Source organism: Cetorhinus maximus, chromosome 1 (assembly GCF_964194155.1).
Source record: "Cetorhinus maximus chromosome 1, sCetMax3.hap1.1, whole genome shotgun sequence".
Classification (NCBI taxonomy): domain Eukaryota; kingdom Metazoa; phylum Chordata; class Chondrichthyes; order Lamniformes; family Cetorhinidae; genus Cetorhinus; species Cetorhinus maximus.
The window spans coordinates 234,538,535-234,553,203 of record NC_135879.1 but is presented as its reverse complement, the minus strand read 5'-3'; the positions used below and the strand labels follow the sequence as shown (position 1 = coordinate 234,553,203).

Here is a 14,669-nt window from a genome sequence, read left to right as displayed (position 1 = left end):
CACGAAAATAGGGACAATGCATATTTGTCTCTTTTAGGAACCCTTCCTAACTTTTAAAGCAGCAATTATGGACTCCTTGAATAAAATCAACTGTCTTCTCTGCCAGAAGTGGAGGTGGTTTAAGTTGGTTAGGCTGTGGGTTGAATGAGTTGAAATAAGAAGCACTGTTGGTCCATTCAGAAGTGGGATTAGGTTTGACTTTGTATTCTTGTATTGGCCGCTCATGCACCACTCTTCCCTTCGCCGCAGCATGGGTAACTGTGCCTTCTGCCACATCGATATCACTCAGGAATCTCGTCACTCAGCACCTTTGTTCGTCATCTGCTCCTCCTTCCAAGAGGCTGTTTAAAACCCCACCTCTACAACTAAACCTTCGGTCACAATCCTGCTTGAGGCTCAGAATCCATTTTCCCTGAACATCAGTGAAATGCTGTGGGCCATTTTCCACACATGAATAGCAAGCTCTTGTTCATCATGATTCTTTGGAAAAAATAAACCCCAGGTTACCAGTTTCTACACGAGGGGCTGATGAGATGGACCATTCATGCAGAATTTTTTTTAAAAGGAGTAGGAGAATGTCAATAAATATCTAGACTGAAGTTTCTGGGGATAAGCATGGATAGCAATGACCAAATACTCTACAAAACCCGAGTGATTCTCATTTCCTGTGCTGCCGGTACCAATGAATTGGTATCTAGGGAATGTTTATTCATAATTCTACACTGATATAATCTGGTCTTTTGGTTAATCAGCTCTCGGATAGGAGATTAATTGTGGCTCACAACCTTAGTGATTAATTGGATGGTACAGGGGGAGATGGCTTGAACCTTGAACATGACCACGTTGATCAATTACCTGCATTCTCGAACCAGGTTCTGCGATTTCAAATCAAATTGTGGAACTGAACTGATGCAGGACTTGGAATTTGCACAGTAGCTTTGGAATAAGATACCCGGGCAATGCCTGAAAAACCAAAAGGTGCCCAAACACAGGCCTTGCTAATTAATTAGTCTCTTCAGCGCACTTGCTACTTTGGGCATCAGCTGGTGCCAAAGTCTTTTCTATCACCGTCCTCTTCCTACTATGCTGGGAAAAGTCAGCAGGTCTGACAGTGACAGGGAGAAACGGAGTTAATGTTGCGAGTCCGCACAACTCTTCTTCAGAGCTGGAACTCTGGGTTCTGCTGCAGAGCTGAAACTCTGAAGAAGAGTCGTGTGGACTCGAAACGTTAACCCTGTTTCTCTCTCTGCAGATGCTGTCAGGCCTGCTGAGTTTTTCCAGCATTTTCTGTTTTTATTATCAAGTATTTGTTTGACTGTTCTCCAATTGAATCTGGAGGATGCAGTGGAGGCAATGCTGATGGAATCCCTCTAGGGCTTGTTTGTGTCGCTGATACACAGTCCTGGTCTCACTTCAGTACACCACTGTGGTGGTGACAGCTGCTCTGTACACTAGGACTTTTGTTGACTTCCTGAAATCTTTGTTGGCAAACGCTTGCTGCCATATTTTACAGAAGGCTGAGCTGGCACAGCTGATCCAGTGTTGGATCTCATCAATGAGGGAGGTGGCTGCCAAGGTATGGCAAGCACTCAACACATTCCAGAGCCTCTACTTCAATATACTTGAGAGGTGGAATATTTGACTAACCAGGTATGGGTTGACATAGGAGTTCTGTTTTGGCGACATTCAAGGACAGGCTGAGTTTCTTGTGCGCAGAATTGAAGAGGTCGAGAGTGGCTTGGAAATCCAGAGCAGAGTGGCAACGGCACTCCAGTCACCTGCAAACTCTAGATCATGTCTACATGATCAGTTCTGGTCGCCTAACTACAGGAAGGATATCAGTAAGATTGAGAGAGTGCAGAGAAGATTTACTAGGATGTTGCCGGGTCTTAAGGAGTTGAGTTACAGGGAAAGATTAAACAGGTTAGGACTTTATTCCTTGGACCGTAGAAGAATGAGGGGAGATTTGATAGAAGTTTACAAAATTGTGAGGGGTATAGACAGAGTAAATGCGAGTAGGCTCTTTCCACTTAGATTAGGAGAAATAAACACGAGAGGACGTGGCTTTAGGATGAAAGGGGAAAGGTTTAGGGGGAACTTCTTCACTCAGAGAATGGTGAGAGTGTGGAACGAGCTACCATCTGACGTGGTAAATGCAGGCTCATTCTTAAGTTTTAAGAATAAATTGGATAGATACCTGGGTGGGAGAGGTCTGGAGGGTTATGGACTAGGTGCAGGTCAATGGGACTAGCGGAATAATATTTCGGCACAGACTAGAAGGGCCGAATGGCCTGTTTTCTGTGCTGTAGTGTTCTATGGTTCTACGGTTCTATGTATATCTATGGTGTTCAGTTTAGTTTTAGCAGAGGCGACATCTAATGCACATTGCAGTGGAGCCCATCTTCACATTTCTAATTCTCTACACAGTGAGTAACCAGCCTGTACTAGGCCATTGTGGAGTCAGGCGCATCTCCATATCCTCTCCCACATCCCCTCGCAGCCTAGGAGGAATTTAAGCAGAGTGCTGGGAGCAGGACTACAACACCTGTACTTATAAAGTACTTCATTCAATCAGCACGGAAAAGTTCTTTCAAAAAGAGAGACATAAACAATTTAAAAAATAATAATTACATTGGTGTAGATCAACGATGGGATACAACATACCGTGGATATACAAGGCCAGGGGTGCAGTTGTTAAAACTATACCCATTGGCTGACCAGCTAAGACTGCATAGGCCACTCCTCCAATGCACTGGGCAAGAATGGTTTTCTGCACATCTGCAAAATAACAACTGAGGTTAGTACAGGCACTTATAACAGAGATTCAATATAGTTTCCAACGTCAGCTGGCTTTCTATTTACATTCAAAAGTTTGTTCCATTTTCAAAGACTGGGTGTATAAGGTTAAGTCAGGTTTAGATAAGGTAAACAAAACAAAGCTGTTCCCATTAGCTGATGGTACAAAAGACCAGGGGAAACAGATTTTGGCTAAGAGATGCAGCGGGGAACGTGAGGAAAATTGTTTCTCATTACGCGGCTAGTGGTAATGGCCTGGAACGCGTTGCCCTCAAGGGGAAGTGGAGACAGTGAATTATTTCAAAAAGCAAAACGAATAGGCACTCAATGGAAATAAACTTGCAGGGTTACGGGGATAGAGCAGAGGAATGGGACGGATTGGATTGCCCTACAGAGAGCCGACATGGAATCAATGGGCCAAATGGCCTCCTCTTGTGCTGTTACGGCTATCAAAGTAGAAGAGGACAAAGAAGGGAAACACATTCCACTGTTTTCTCATTAACCTCCCTACAGGGGTATGGTGACAGTTGCTATGTTACAGACTAGTAGTCCATTAGCGATCCAGAGACAACACCACCAAGACAGCTAGGGAATTTAAATTCAATTAGTTAAATAGACCTGGAGTTAAAAACTGCCAGAGATCATGGCGTTAAGACAACCCCATTTTACAATGCCAAATATCATGCTTTTACATAAACATCACCCACCCCCCACCTCCCTTTTCAGCTACGGAATGTTATACTTGCATTAGTCGTCAGCATTAAATTTTCACCCAGAAATGCGTGTTTTACTTACCTTATACTGCACGGGATCAAGCGGGCAGTATAAGCTGCGTGTGAAGATAATGCACAGGAGGTAAGACTCTCACCCACACAGAGCTGACCAGGCATGGCACAGCAAGTGAAAATGGCTCTTCCGGCAAAAAACAAATGAGGTATGCAGCTGATTTCAACCTCAAAGTCGTAGCATTTGCTAACTCATCCAATAACTGTGCTGCAGTGGGGGAATTCGGTGTTAATGAGAAACTGGTGCAAGACTGGAAAGAGGAGGAATCCACCTTGGAGAAGATGCCCAAGACCAAATGTGCCATGAGATCAGGGACCAGACTTGAAGCATTCATCAGAATGGGTCCTCGAAAATCGCCGGGATCATTAACCTGGTCACCAGAAACGCAATGCGCATAAACAAACACACTTGAGTGGGTCAAACCAAACCGCGAGTCCAGCAAAGGTTTCAGAGCAACGGCTAGTTGGTATAGCCACTTTATGGAATGAAAACGTCTAGTGCTGCAACAGAAGGCCAAGATCGGTCAGAGACTAGCAAAAAACCTCAATGGCAAAATTGCCAGTTTCCAGAGATTCATCATCAAATACTGGCAAAAACACGAGTAGCCATTGTTCCACATCAGCAACGCAGCTGAAACGCCCAGGAACTTCGACATGCCTAGAAACTGAACGGAAAGGTTCGAAAACGTTTTGACAGGAAAGCGACAGGATACAAGACGACAGGGTTCACGGTGGTACCAGTCTGCATGGCAGGAGTGAAATTAAAGCCAGTGGTAATATTCAGACATAAAACCATGTGGAACATCAAGTCTCAGGAGTTTTTAAATCATGCCCTTGACAACAGTTGGATGGAGTGAAGATGTGGATTGATAACATGTGAAATGGTGACCTATGCAAAGAATAGTGTGGGACATGTTCCGATCCCATATAACTGGAGAGTTCAAGTGGTGCCTGTGAAGAAATAATGCCCACACTACAGTTATACCAGGGGGTCTAGCATCTGTTGTTCAGCCATCGGACACGTGCTTCAACAAGCCATTCGAGGATCATGTTCGCACTGAATGGAATGAGAGGATGGTTCAGGGAGAAAAAACCTTCAAAGCATGGGGTGCTGCCCCACTTGATGTTTTGTGTGGTTTCAATACCAAACTGTGGGATGCTATTAGTGCACCAAGTGTCATCAGATCTTTCAAAAAAATGCAGGGCAGAATTGTCCCGGGTTTACACTAAGTGCGGTAGCGGGCATGAAAGACGACATTTTACCCACTGGCCACCATGGCGGGTTCTCGCGCCGTACCATCCGTTTCCTGCCTCATTAACTACGCAGCCACAGGAAACACCCCGTCTGGCTGCTGGGCGGCATCGAAATCGCCCACCACACCGTTACCTCACCTTTTCCTCACACCGGGTGCCACATCTAAAACTGCAGCTGTGCACACAGTTCTCAATGCTTCCAGTCCAGGACTGCTCCAGTGAAGACATGGCTGCAAAAGCCAAGAGTGCAGGGACCCATCACTGGGATGCCTTTTGGAGGCCCGCCATGATGTCCTCACCCCCGGTCTGGCCGCAGGAGGTCCAGCAAATCTTCCCAATCCAACTTAGGAGGCAATGGCAGTGATGGGCAGTGACACCACACCACAGACAGGCTATCCAGTGCAGAAAGACAATGAGTGATCTCATCTGTGCGGCCAGGGTAAAGCAACCATCGCGTCACTCTAAACTTACACACTCACAAGGCCATCACACATTCACTGGCATCCCAGTTCAAGGGACATCACACACTCACTCTCTCACACACACCCTCAACATCTCCATCTGGCCTCATCTCCTCTGGAGGCTGCCTCCTCAGCCCTCACCATCTTGAGGCCACTTGCACAGATCAACATGTGTCCCCACATACACACCCTGGGATACCCCCCTTCCCCAGTACAGCCCTCGGCCTGCAGCCTCTTCCCTTCCCTGAGGCCACTTCTCCCCCTTCCCCAAGCAAAACCTAGCCCTGCAACCACTGAAAAACCAGCCCCACCTCACAGTAGGTAGAGACCTGCCCATGAGCCCCCCTAAAAGTGGTGTGGTGCTGCCTGTGAAGCCTGGCGCTGATGGCCGTGAGTGCTGTCTGTCTAAAGCAAGGTAGGCAAACAAACCTCGAATTCCCAAGCACAGTGCAGCCCGCCAGGTGGACTTAGCTTATGTACAGTTGTGAAATACATCAGTGTGCAATCACGTCAATGTGCCTGGATGATCCAGCGTAGGGGTACGATTCCGGCGAGCGGGGCTTATAGTGAGATGTTAAAGTATTTACATTAGCTCCCCGGCGTGCGGTGGCTTGACAGGTGGACAATCGCTAACTGGTTTCACGATGGCTTAAAACCGATTTTGGGCTTTCACGGCATTTGTCCGTTCATGCCCACCATGATGCCCACCGCCAACGGGGGCGGAAAATCCTGGCCACAGAATATCCAACTCACTGGATGGAGAAGATGATGACGATTTGTTGTGGGGGGGGGGGGATGATTCTGAAAGTGAAAGCACCAAATCTGATCCTTACGATGATGCCATAGCCAAATTGACTTGGAATAAATTCAATTAACTCGGATGTCGAAGACAATGAATTTGACTGTTTTAAAATGCTCTGATTGTGGTTAATGGTACCTTTAAACGGTTAATTCATTCAATAAACCGCGCCACTTTAATTTAGTATGAATTACCGGGGTTTTTCTTCACATTTAAAAACAGTGACCACGCACACAGGTGGTTCACATTTTATACTTGGTATATAAGGTGACCCATATTTTTGGAAGGATTATTAGAGGCTTCAAAGGTTGACTTACATGACACAATTTATGGTGGTATAAATAATGATGACAATGGAATTATCGGATTGTCACAAAGACCATCTGGTTCACGGATGCCCTTTAGGGAAATAAATCTGCTGTTTTTACGTGGTCTGGTCTATATACAACTCCAGACCCAGAGCAATGTGGTTGTTTCTTAACTGCCCTCTGAAAAGGCAGAGCAAGTCACTCTGTTGTATGTAAGCGTGCAGCTCACCTCTAGCTTCTCAAGGGCAATTAATAATGGGCAATAAATGCTGGTCTTGCCAGCAATATCCACATTCTGTGAGTGAATTTTTTAAAAATCCACAGCAATGGCAAGTTAACAAGTTTGAGACCCTGGTAACTTAAGCCTCATGTTTCTTTTTGGTTAGTCGATAGTACATAGAATTTGTTTTTTTTTAAAAATTCATTCACGGGATGTGGGCTTCGCTGGCTGGGCCACCATTTATTGCCCATCCCTAGTTACCCCTGAGAAGGTGGTGGTGAGCTGCCTTCTTGAACCGCTGCAGTCCATGTGGTGTAGGTACACCCACAGTGCTGTTAGGGAGGGAGTTCCAGGATTTTGACCCAGTGACTGTGAAGGAACGGCGATATATTTCCAAGTCTGCATGGTGAGTGGCTTGGAGGGGAACTTCCAGCTGGTGGTGTTCCCATACATCTGCTGCCCTTGTCCTTCTAGATGGTAGTGGTCATGGGTTTGGAAGGTGCTGCCTCAGGAGCCTTGGTGAATCCGTGAAGTGCATCTTGTAGATGGTACACACTGTTGCTACTGTGCATCGGTGGTGGAGGGAGTGAATGTTTGTGGGTGTGGTGCCAATCAAGTGGGCTGCTTTGTCCTGGATGGTGTCAAGCTTCTTGAGTGTTGCGAAAGCTGCACTCATCCTGGCAAATGGAGAGTATTCCATCACACTCCTGACTTGTGCCTTGTAGATGGTGGACAGGCTTTGGGAGGAGGTGGGTTACTCACCACATGATTCCAAACCTCTGGCCTGTACTTGTAGCCACAGTATTTTTATGGCTAGTCCAGTTCAGTTTCTGGTCAACGATAACCCCCAGGATGTTGATAGTGGGGGATTCAGTGATGGTAATGTCATTGAATGTCAAGGGGCAATGGTTGGATTCTCTCTTGCTGGAGAAGATTATTGCCTGGCACTTGTGTGGCATGAATGTTGCTTGCCACTTGTCAGCCCAATCCTGGATATTGTCCTGGTTTTGCTGCATTTGCACATGGACTGCTTCAGTATCTGAGGAGTCATGAATGGTGCTGAACATTGTGCAATCATCAGCGAACACCCCCACTTCTGACCTTATGATGGAAGGAAGGTCATTGATGAAGCAGCTGAAGATGGTTGGGTCGAGGACACTACCCTGAGGAACTCCTGCAGTGATGTCCTGGAGCTGAGATGACTGACCTCCAACAACCACAATCATCTTCCTTTGTGCTAGGTATGACTTCAACCAGCAGAGTTTTCCCCCTGATTCCAATTGACTCCAGTTTTGCTAGGGCTCTTTGATGTTACACTCTGTCAAATGCAGCCTTGATTTCAAGGGCAGTCACTCTTACCTCACCTCGGGAGTTCAGCTCTTTTGTCCATGTTTGAACCAAGGCTGTAATGAGGTCAGGAGTGGAGTGGCCCTGGCAGAACCAAAACTGGGCCTCAGTGAACAGGTTATTGCTAAATAAGTGCCGCTTGATAGCACTGTCGATGACCCCTTCCATTACTTTACTGAAGATGGAGAGTAGACTGATGGGGCGGTAATTGGCTGGGTTGGATTTGTCCTGCTTTGTGTGTACAGGACATACCCGGGTAATTTTCCACATATCCAGGTAGATGCCAGTGTTGTAGCTGTACTGGAACAGCTTGGCTAGGGGCACAGCAAGTTCTGGAGCACAAGTTTTCAGTACCATTGCCAGAATGTTGTCAGGGCCGATAGCCTTTGCAGTATCCAGCGCCTTCAGCTGTTTCTTGATATCACGTGGCGTGAATCGAATTGGCTGAAGACTGGAATCTGTGATGCTGGGGACCTCCGGAGGAGGCAGAGATGGATCATCCACTCGGCACATCTGGCTGAAGATTCTAGGAATTGCTTCAGCCTTATCTTTTGCACTGCTGTGCTGGGTTCCTCCATCATTGAGGATGGGAATATTTGTGGAGCCTCCTCCTCCAGTGAGTTGTTTAATTGTTCACCACCATTCACAACTCCATGTGGCAGGACTGCAGAGCTTAGATCTGATTCATTGGTTGTGGGAGCGCTTAGCTCTATCACTTGCTGCTTATGCTGTTTGGCACGCAAGTAGTCCTGTGTTATAGCTTCACCAGTTTGATACCTCATTTTTAGGTATGCCTGGTGCTGCTCCTGGCATGCCTTCCTGCACTTTTCATTGAACCAGGGTTGATCCCCTGGCTTGCTGGTAATGGTAGAGTGGGGGATATGCCGGGCCATGAAGTTACAGAAGGTGTTCAAGTAGAATTCTGCTGCTGCTGATGGCCCACAGCGCCTCATGGATGCCCAGTCTTGAGTTGTTAGATCTGTTCAAAATCTATTCCATTTAATACAGTGATAGTGCCACACAACACGATGGAGGATATCCTCAATGTGAAGGCGAGACTTCGTCTCCACAATGACTGTGTGGTGGTCACTCCTACAAATGCATCTGCAGCAGGCAGGTTGGTGAGGATGAGGTCCAGTATGTTGTTCCCTGTTGTTCGTTCCCTCACCACCTGCCTCAGACCCAGTCTAGCAGCTACGGCATTTAGGACTTGGCCAGCTCAGCCAGTAGTGGTGCTACTGAGCCACTCTTGGTGATGGACATTGAAGTTTCCCACCCAGAGTACATTCTGCGCCCTTGTCACCCTCAGTGCTTCCAAGTGATGTTCAACATGGAGGAGCACTGATTCATCAGCTAAGGGCAGTACGTGGTAATCAGCAGGTGGTTTCCTTGTCCATGTTTGACCTGATGCCATGAGACTTCATAGGGTCCGGAGTCGATGTTGAGGACTCCCAGAGCAACTCCCTCTTGACTGTATACCACTGTGTCGCCACCTCTGCTGGGTGTGTGCTGCTGGTGGGACAGGACATACCCAGGGATGGTGATGGTGGTCTCTGGGACATTAACTGTAAGGTATGATTCTGTGAGTATGACTACGTCAGGCTGTTGCTTGACTAGTCTGTGAGACAGATCTCCCAATTTTGGCACTAGCCCCCAGATGTTAGTAAGGAGGACTTTGCAGGGTCAACAGGTCTGAGATCGCCGTTGTCGTTTCCGGTGCCTAGGTCGTTGCCGGGTGGTCCGTCCGGTTTCATTCCATTTTTGTGGCTTTGTAGCGGTTTGTTACAACTGAGTGGCTCGCTAGGCCATTTCAGAGGGCATTTAGGATTCAACCACATTGCTGTGGGTCTGGAGTCACATGTAGGCCAGACCAGGTAAGGACAACAGATTTTCTTCCCTGAAGGACATTTGTGAACCAGATGGGTTTTTACAACAATCGACAATGGTTTCATGGTCATCATTGCACTTTTAATTCCAGATTTTTATTGAATTCAAGTTCCACCATCTGCCAGGGTGGGTTTCAAACCCGGGTCCCCAGAGCATTACCCTGGGTCTCTGGAATACTAGTCCAGAGACAATATGCAGGAGTAGCCCTTTCAGCCTGCTTTGCCATTCAATAAGATCATGGCTGATCTGATTGTGGTCTCAACTCCACTTTCTTGTCTGCTCCCCATAATCCTCAACACCCTTGTCCATCAAACATCTGTCTCATTCTCCTTGAAGAAATTCAATGGCCCATCCTCCACTGCTCTCCAGGGAAGAGAATTCCACAGAACAACAACCCTCAAGAGAAAAAAACTCCTCCTCACCGCCATCTTAAAAGGGAGATCTCTTAAAATGTGTTCCCCAGTTCTAATCTCCTCCACAAGAGTGAACATTCTCCTGGTTTCCACCCTATCAAGTCCCCTCAGAATCTTATATGTCACATGACTGGTACCCATGCTTAACACAATCATGGAAAGTCCATTATATTAATAACAATATTACATTAATAAAAAACTGGACACACACAGGAGTGACACAGTAAAACCTAGAGACTGCAGAGAGGTGGCATGTACACAATGGCCCATAACCATTCTATGATTCTAAGACACACTGAAAGCAAAATGGAAAACTGAGAATGTAAACTCTACAGAGCTGAAGGGATGAAAGCCCGTGAGTCAGGAGGTCATCTAAGGGTCTTTGGCATTAAAGTGGAAGATATATTTTAAAATGTCTGAACTTCTATCTGCTCCCACATCCTGAGATCATTTAGAAGCTTGGAACTATAATTGTCATTCCTTCATGGTCTCTGAGAAAATATCCTGGAACCAACTCCCTAATAGCACTGTCGAATCCCTTCATCACACGGACTGCAGCAGTGGCTCACCACCACATTAAAGGCAACTGAAGATTGGTCGTAAATACTGGCCTTGATAGTGAATCCCACCTCCAGAGAATTATTGTCTTTTTTTAATTTATCTGCCACTCTTAGAAGTTTGGTTTGGGAGAGAACAGAACATGTAGTTCCACTTCTTCCCTCTGTTCTCTCAGAAGGAATGATCCATTGACCTTCCAATCCACCAGAATGGCAGGCTAATTACCCACCGCCCCCTATCTCGGTTTGGTTGCATCTGTACTTCTTGTACTCTCATGAAGTGACACGACTCTGTCAAATCAAGGCGCACCATACAAAAGACTCAAAATGACTCTCATTCCCCAACACCTTTCATCATCAGGGGAAGCTGCAGCAGTTGTGATGGCTGTCAAAGTTAAAGCACTAAATAAAAGACACAATGCAAAAAGGGTCAGGCTCAGAGCAGGGCAGGCTCAAACCACCAACAAAACAGTGCCGCAAAGTCAAGCAATAAATCCAGCATTGCAACCAATGCTGGAAACTCCAAAACTGGTAAAAAGCCTGACTAAAAGCAGTTTCATTCGAATGGAAAGGAGGAGGAATGGGTAGAATCTGGCACAATTTTGAGATGAAATGAGGCTCCTGTTGATCACTAGTGCAGCATGCGCCTTCAGCGAGAAGCGCAGCGCGCAACAAGCGGAACTGCCAACGTCGGAGACCGATTCCACATCCTGTGAAGTTTCACACAAGGGACGTCTTGCAAAATTTCTCCCGCTGCACTGCCTTCTGCTGCTCTACCGACAACGTTCCCAGGGCTTTAAAGCTCTGGAACTCCCCGAATTACCAACTTCCTAATACAACTTGCGGGCTTGGCATCAAACAATTCTTTCCTCGTGGTCTTCTTTTCAACTTTGATATAACTCTGCAGTATTGGGACTTAGTATTTTGACCTGAGTTTCTGAATACTGATTGGCTACATAGATCATTAAATTATCATGAACAGATACAGAAAATAATCACAAAGGCTAACGGAATGCTGCCCTTTATATCTACTGGACTAGAATACAAGGGGGTAGAAGTCATGCTTCAGCTATAAAAAGCCCTGGTCAGACCACACTTGGGGGTACAATGAGCAGTTCAGGGCACCACACCTTAGGAAGGATATATTGGCTTTGTGGGAGTTCACCGTCGAATCATGAGAACGATACCTGGACTCCAAGGATTAAGCCACGGGGAGAGATTTTACATGCTAGGTTGGCACTGCCCAGAATTTAGAAGGTTAAGGCATGATTTGATCTTTCAAGATATTAAGGGGAACAGTTGAATAAATTGGGAGAAACTATTTCTGTTGGTTCAGGAGTCTAGCATGAGGAGGCATAGTCTAAAAATTACAGCCAGATCTTTCAGGCGAAATTTGGAAACACTACTTCACACAAAGGGTGATGGAAGTTTGGAACACTCATTCATAAAGGACAAGTGATGACAGGCCAATTGTTAATGTTAAAAAGGAGATTGATAAAGTGATATGGGACAAAAGGCAGGTACATGGAGTTGGGTCATAGATCAGTCGTGATTTCACTGAATGGCAGTACAGTCTTGAGGGACTAAATGGCCTACTCCTGTTGTTGCACCAAGGGAACCTACTGAACAAAAGCAGCTTTCTTTAATATCTTACCAATCGATCCTCTGGTATTCTCATCATTCAAAGAACCAAAGGCTATCGTTGGCAGCAGGCAGATGCAATACAGAAACAAGATAGTGGTAATGTACTTCCTGATCGATTTATTGCTACCAATTATACCTGTGATAAAAAAAAAGGCAAAGTTCAACTCAGACGTTTCCACATAAGTCAACCTAAGCGCATTCAAAACTAGTTCAGCCTTGATCGTACATAACTAAAATGTTGCCAGTGTCACTTAGATTATATTAGATTCAATTATAACCAGTCAATTACATTAGATACCATCATTCCATCAGGGTCTGAAAAGGGGAAATGATGGGCAAGATGTCATGGGTGACTCAGCAAAACTGCCACGGGAAAGGGACTGCTGCTCCCCCTGCATCATGTTGCAGTGAACTGTTTGTGTTTTATGATGTGTGGCTCTGCACATAAGCGGGTAGAGGGAGAACAACAACTTGCATTCATATGGCACCTTATCACATTGTGAAAAGTCCCAAGGTGCTTCGGAGATGTTTAAATCGAGACAAAACATTTGACACTGAAGCCACACCGGGAGATACTAGGACAGGTGACCAAAAGCTCTGGTCAAAGAGATTGGCCTCAAGGAACATCTTAATAAGGAAAAGGGAGAGTTATATAGGGAGGTAATTATATAGCTTAGTGCCTTGGGTGGTCAATGGTGACAATGGAAAGGAAGTGGCAGAATAAACGAGAGGTCAGAGTTGAAGAAAGGCAGAGGTCATGGAGATCAGCCTGAGGCCCTCAGAGCTTTCTGCTGCCATTGGTATCCAGGAAATAATTTTAAAAGAAAATTTGTAATGTTACAAAACACATATTTATCAAAAGTTCGTACTAGGTAAGTTTTTTTTTCAAAAGATGCATTGCTACAACTAAAAGAATTAGAAATCGTTAGAAGTAAACATGAATCAGCATCTATAGTAAAAACAGTCATGATCTAATTTATCTCCCCTCAGATGCTAACAGACCCAATGATTTGCAGCACTTTCTGCCTTTGCTACTGATATATAGCATTTCCTTATTTATTTACTGTTGTTACAGTTAATTTTATTGCCTTCATTAATAACACCATGAATAATGCAAACAAATAGTCTCTAGGTTGCTTGGCTACCTAATTAAGATTTGTGATACATTAATTTTGCTTTAATATTTTATGATCCCATCTCCATAGCAACATTAGCCCAGAATTTGCTGGGACAATAGCAGCATGTTTAATGCGCAGACTATTATAGGTGTGCATAAAACCCAGTAACTTTGTAGTGAGGAAAGAATGCGCTGTGAATTGTCACAAATTGCTGGCTGATTTGTACTGTTCTGCTCTTACCCTTGCGAAAGTGAAAACTCAAAATCCCCATTCGTTAAGAAATTGCTGCACGTGCGATGTTAAAGCAAATGAAACTCGTCACAGAAAAAAGCCTTTTAATGAGGAGGTTTCTCTTCCTGCAATGTCACTCAACCTCTCCAGCTCAACAAGGAACAATCAAAACGATGGAGTCTCATTCCTGCAGCTGGTAAACGCTTTCCAGGAGGCTCTCTGCAAACGTTCTGACCTTATTCCAGCTTCTCGTTTCCAGCTTTTTATTTCCTCTCTTTTATTCCAATCTTTCTGTTGCTAATTTGATTCTAATTCCTCCTCCATCGTTTCTGATTCTCTCTTAACCCCCAACTCTCACTAGGTACAGAGATACAGTCAGGATCCCATCTTTCACCAAGATCTTAAATGGCCCATTTTAGGCTCACGCCTCCAGCAATTCGCGGCCAAGAAATTCGAGGAGGGGGGCGGTGGGGGAAGAAAAAAAAATGTCACCTCTCGGAGTACGCTCCGAGATGGCCGGCTCCAGAAGGTTCTGGCCCACCATCTTTTCCTGATGCGCTCACCTGCGGAGGTTACAGTCGGAATTAACCCCAATGTTTGAGGGCCTTTCCTCGGTCTTTGAAAGAGGTGGCACTGGAATAATGGGACATGCAAACGGTTAACCCAAGCTCAAGTATATTATAGGATGAAGTTCAGGAGAGGGAATCTGATTATACAGATTAGGACATCACGCCATGGGCAAAGAAATATCTGCAATAGGCTGCCCAGGCAGGGAGTGAAGGCAAACGACATTCCTAATGTTGATGGTGAATTAGACAAGCAGAACTAGATTGTGAGGGAATTATGAAA

The 14,669-nt window shown here is 45.5% G+C and overlaps 1 protein-coding gene across 2 annotated transcripts in view; it reads right to left on the bottom strand.

Moving 5' to 3' along the window:
* Positions 1-14,669, bottom strand: part of slc4a11 (solute carrier family 4 member 11) — a 232,749-nt gene that overhangs the window by 37,811 nt on the left and 180,269 nt on the right. For both annotated transcript variants that reach the window (XM_078554605.1, XM_078554596.1), the window contains exons 10-11: positions 12,482-12,607; positions 2,665-2,778 (exon numbers count right to left, since the gene is read on the bottom strand). In XM_078554605.1, coding sequence (XP_078410731.1) covers positions 2,665-2,778; positions 12,482-12,607 — 240 coding nt within the window. The remainder of the gene's footprint in view (positions 1-2,664; positions 2,779-12,481; positions 12,608-14,669) is intronic.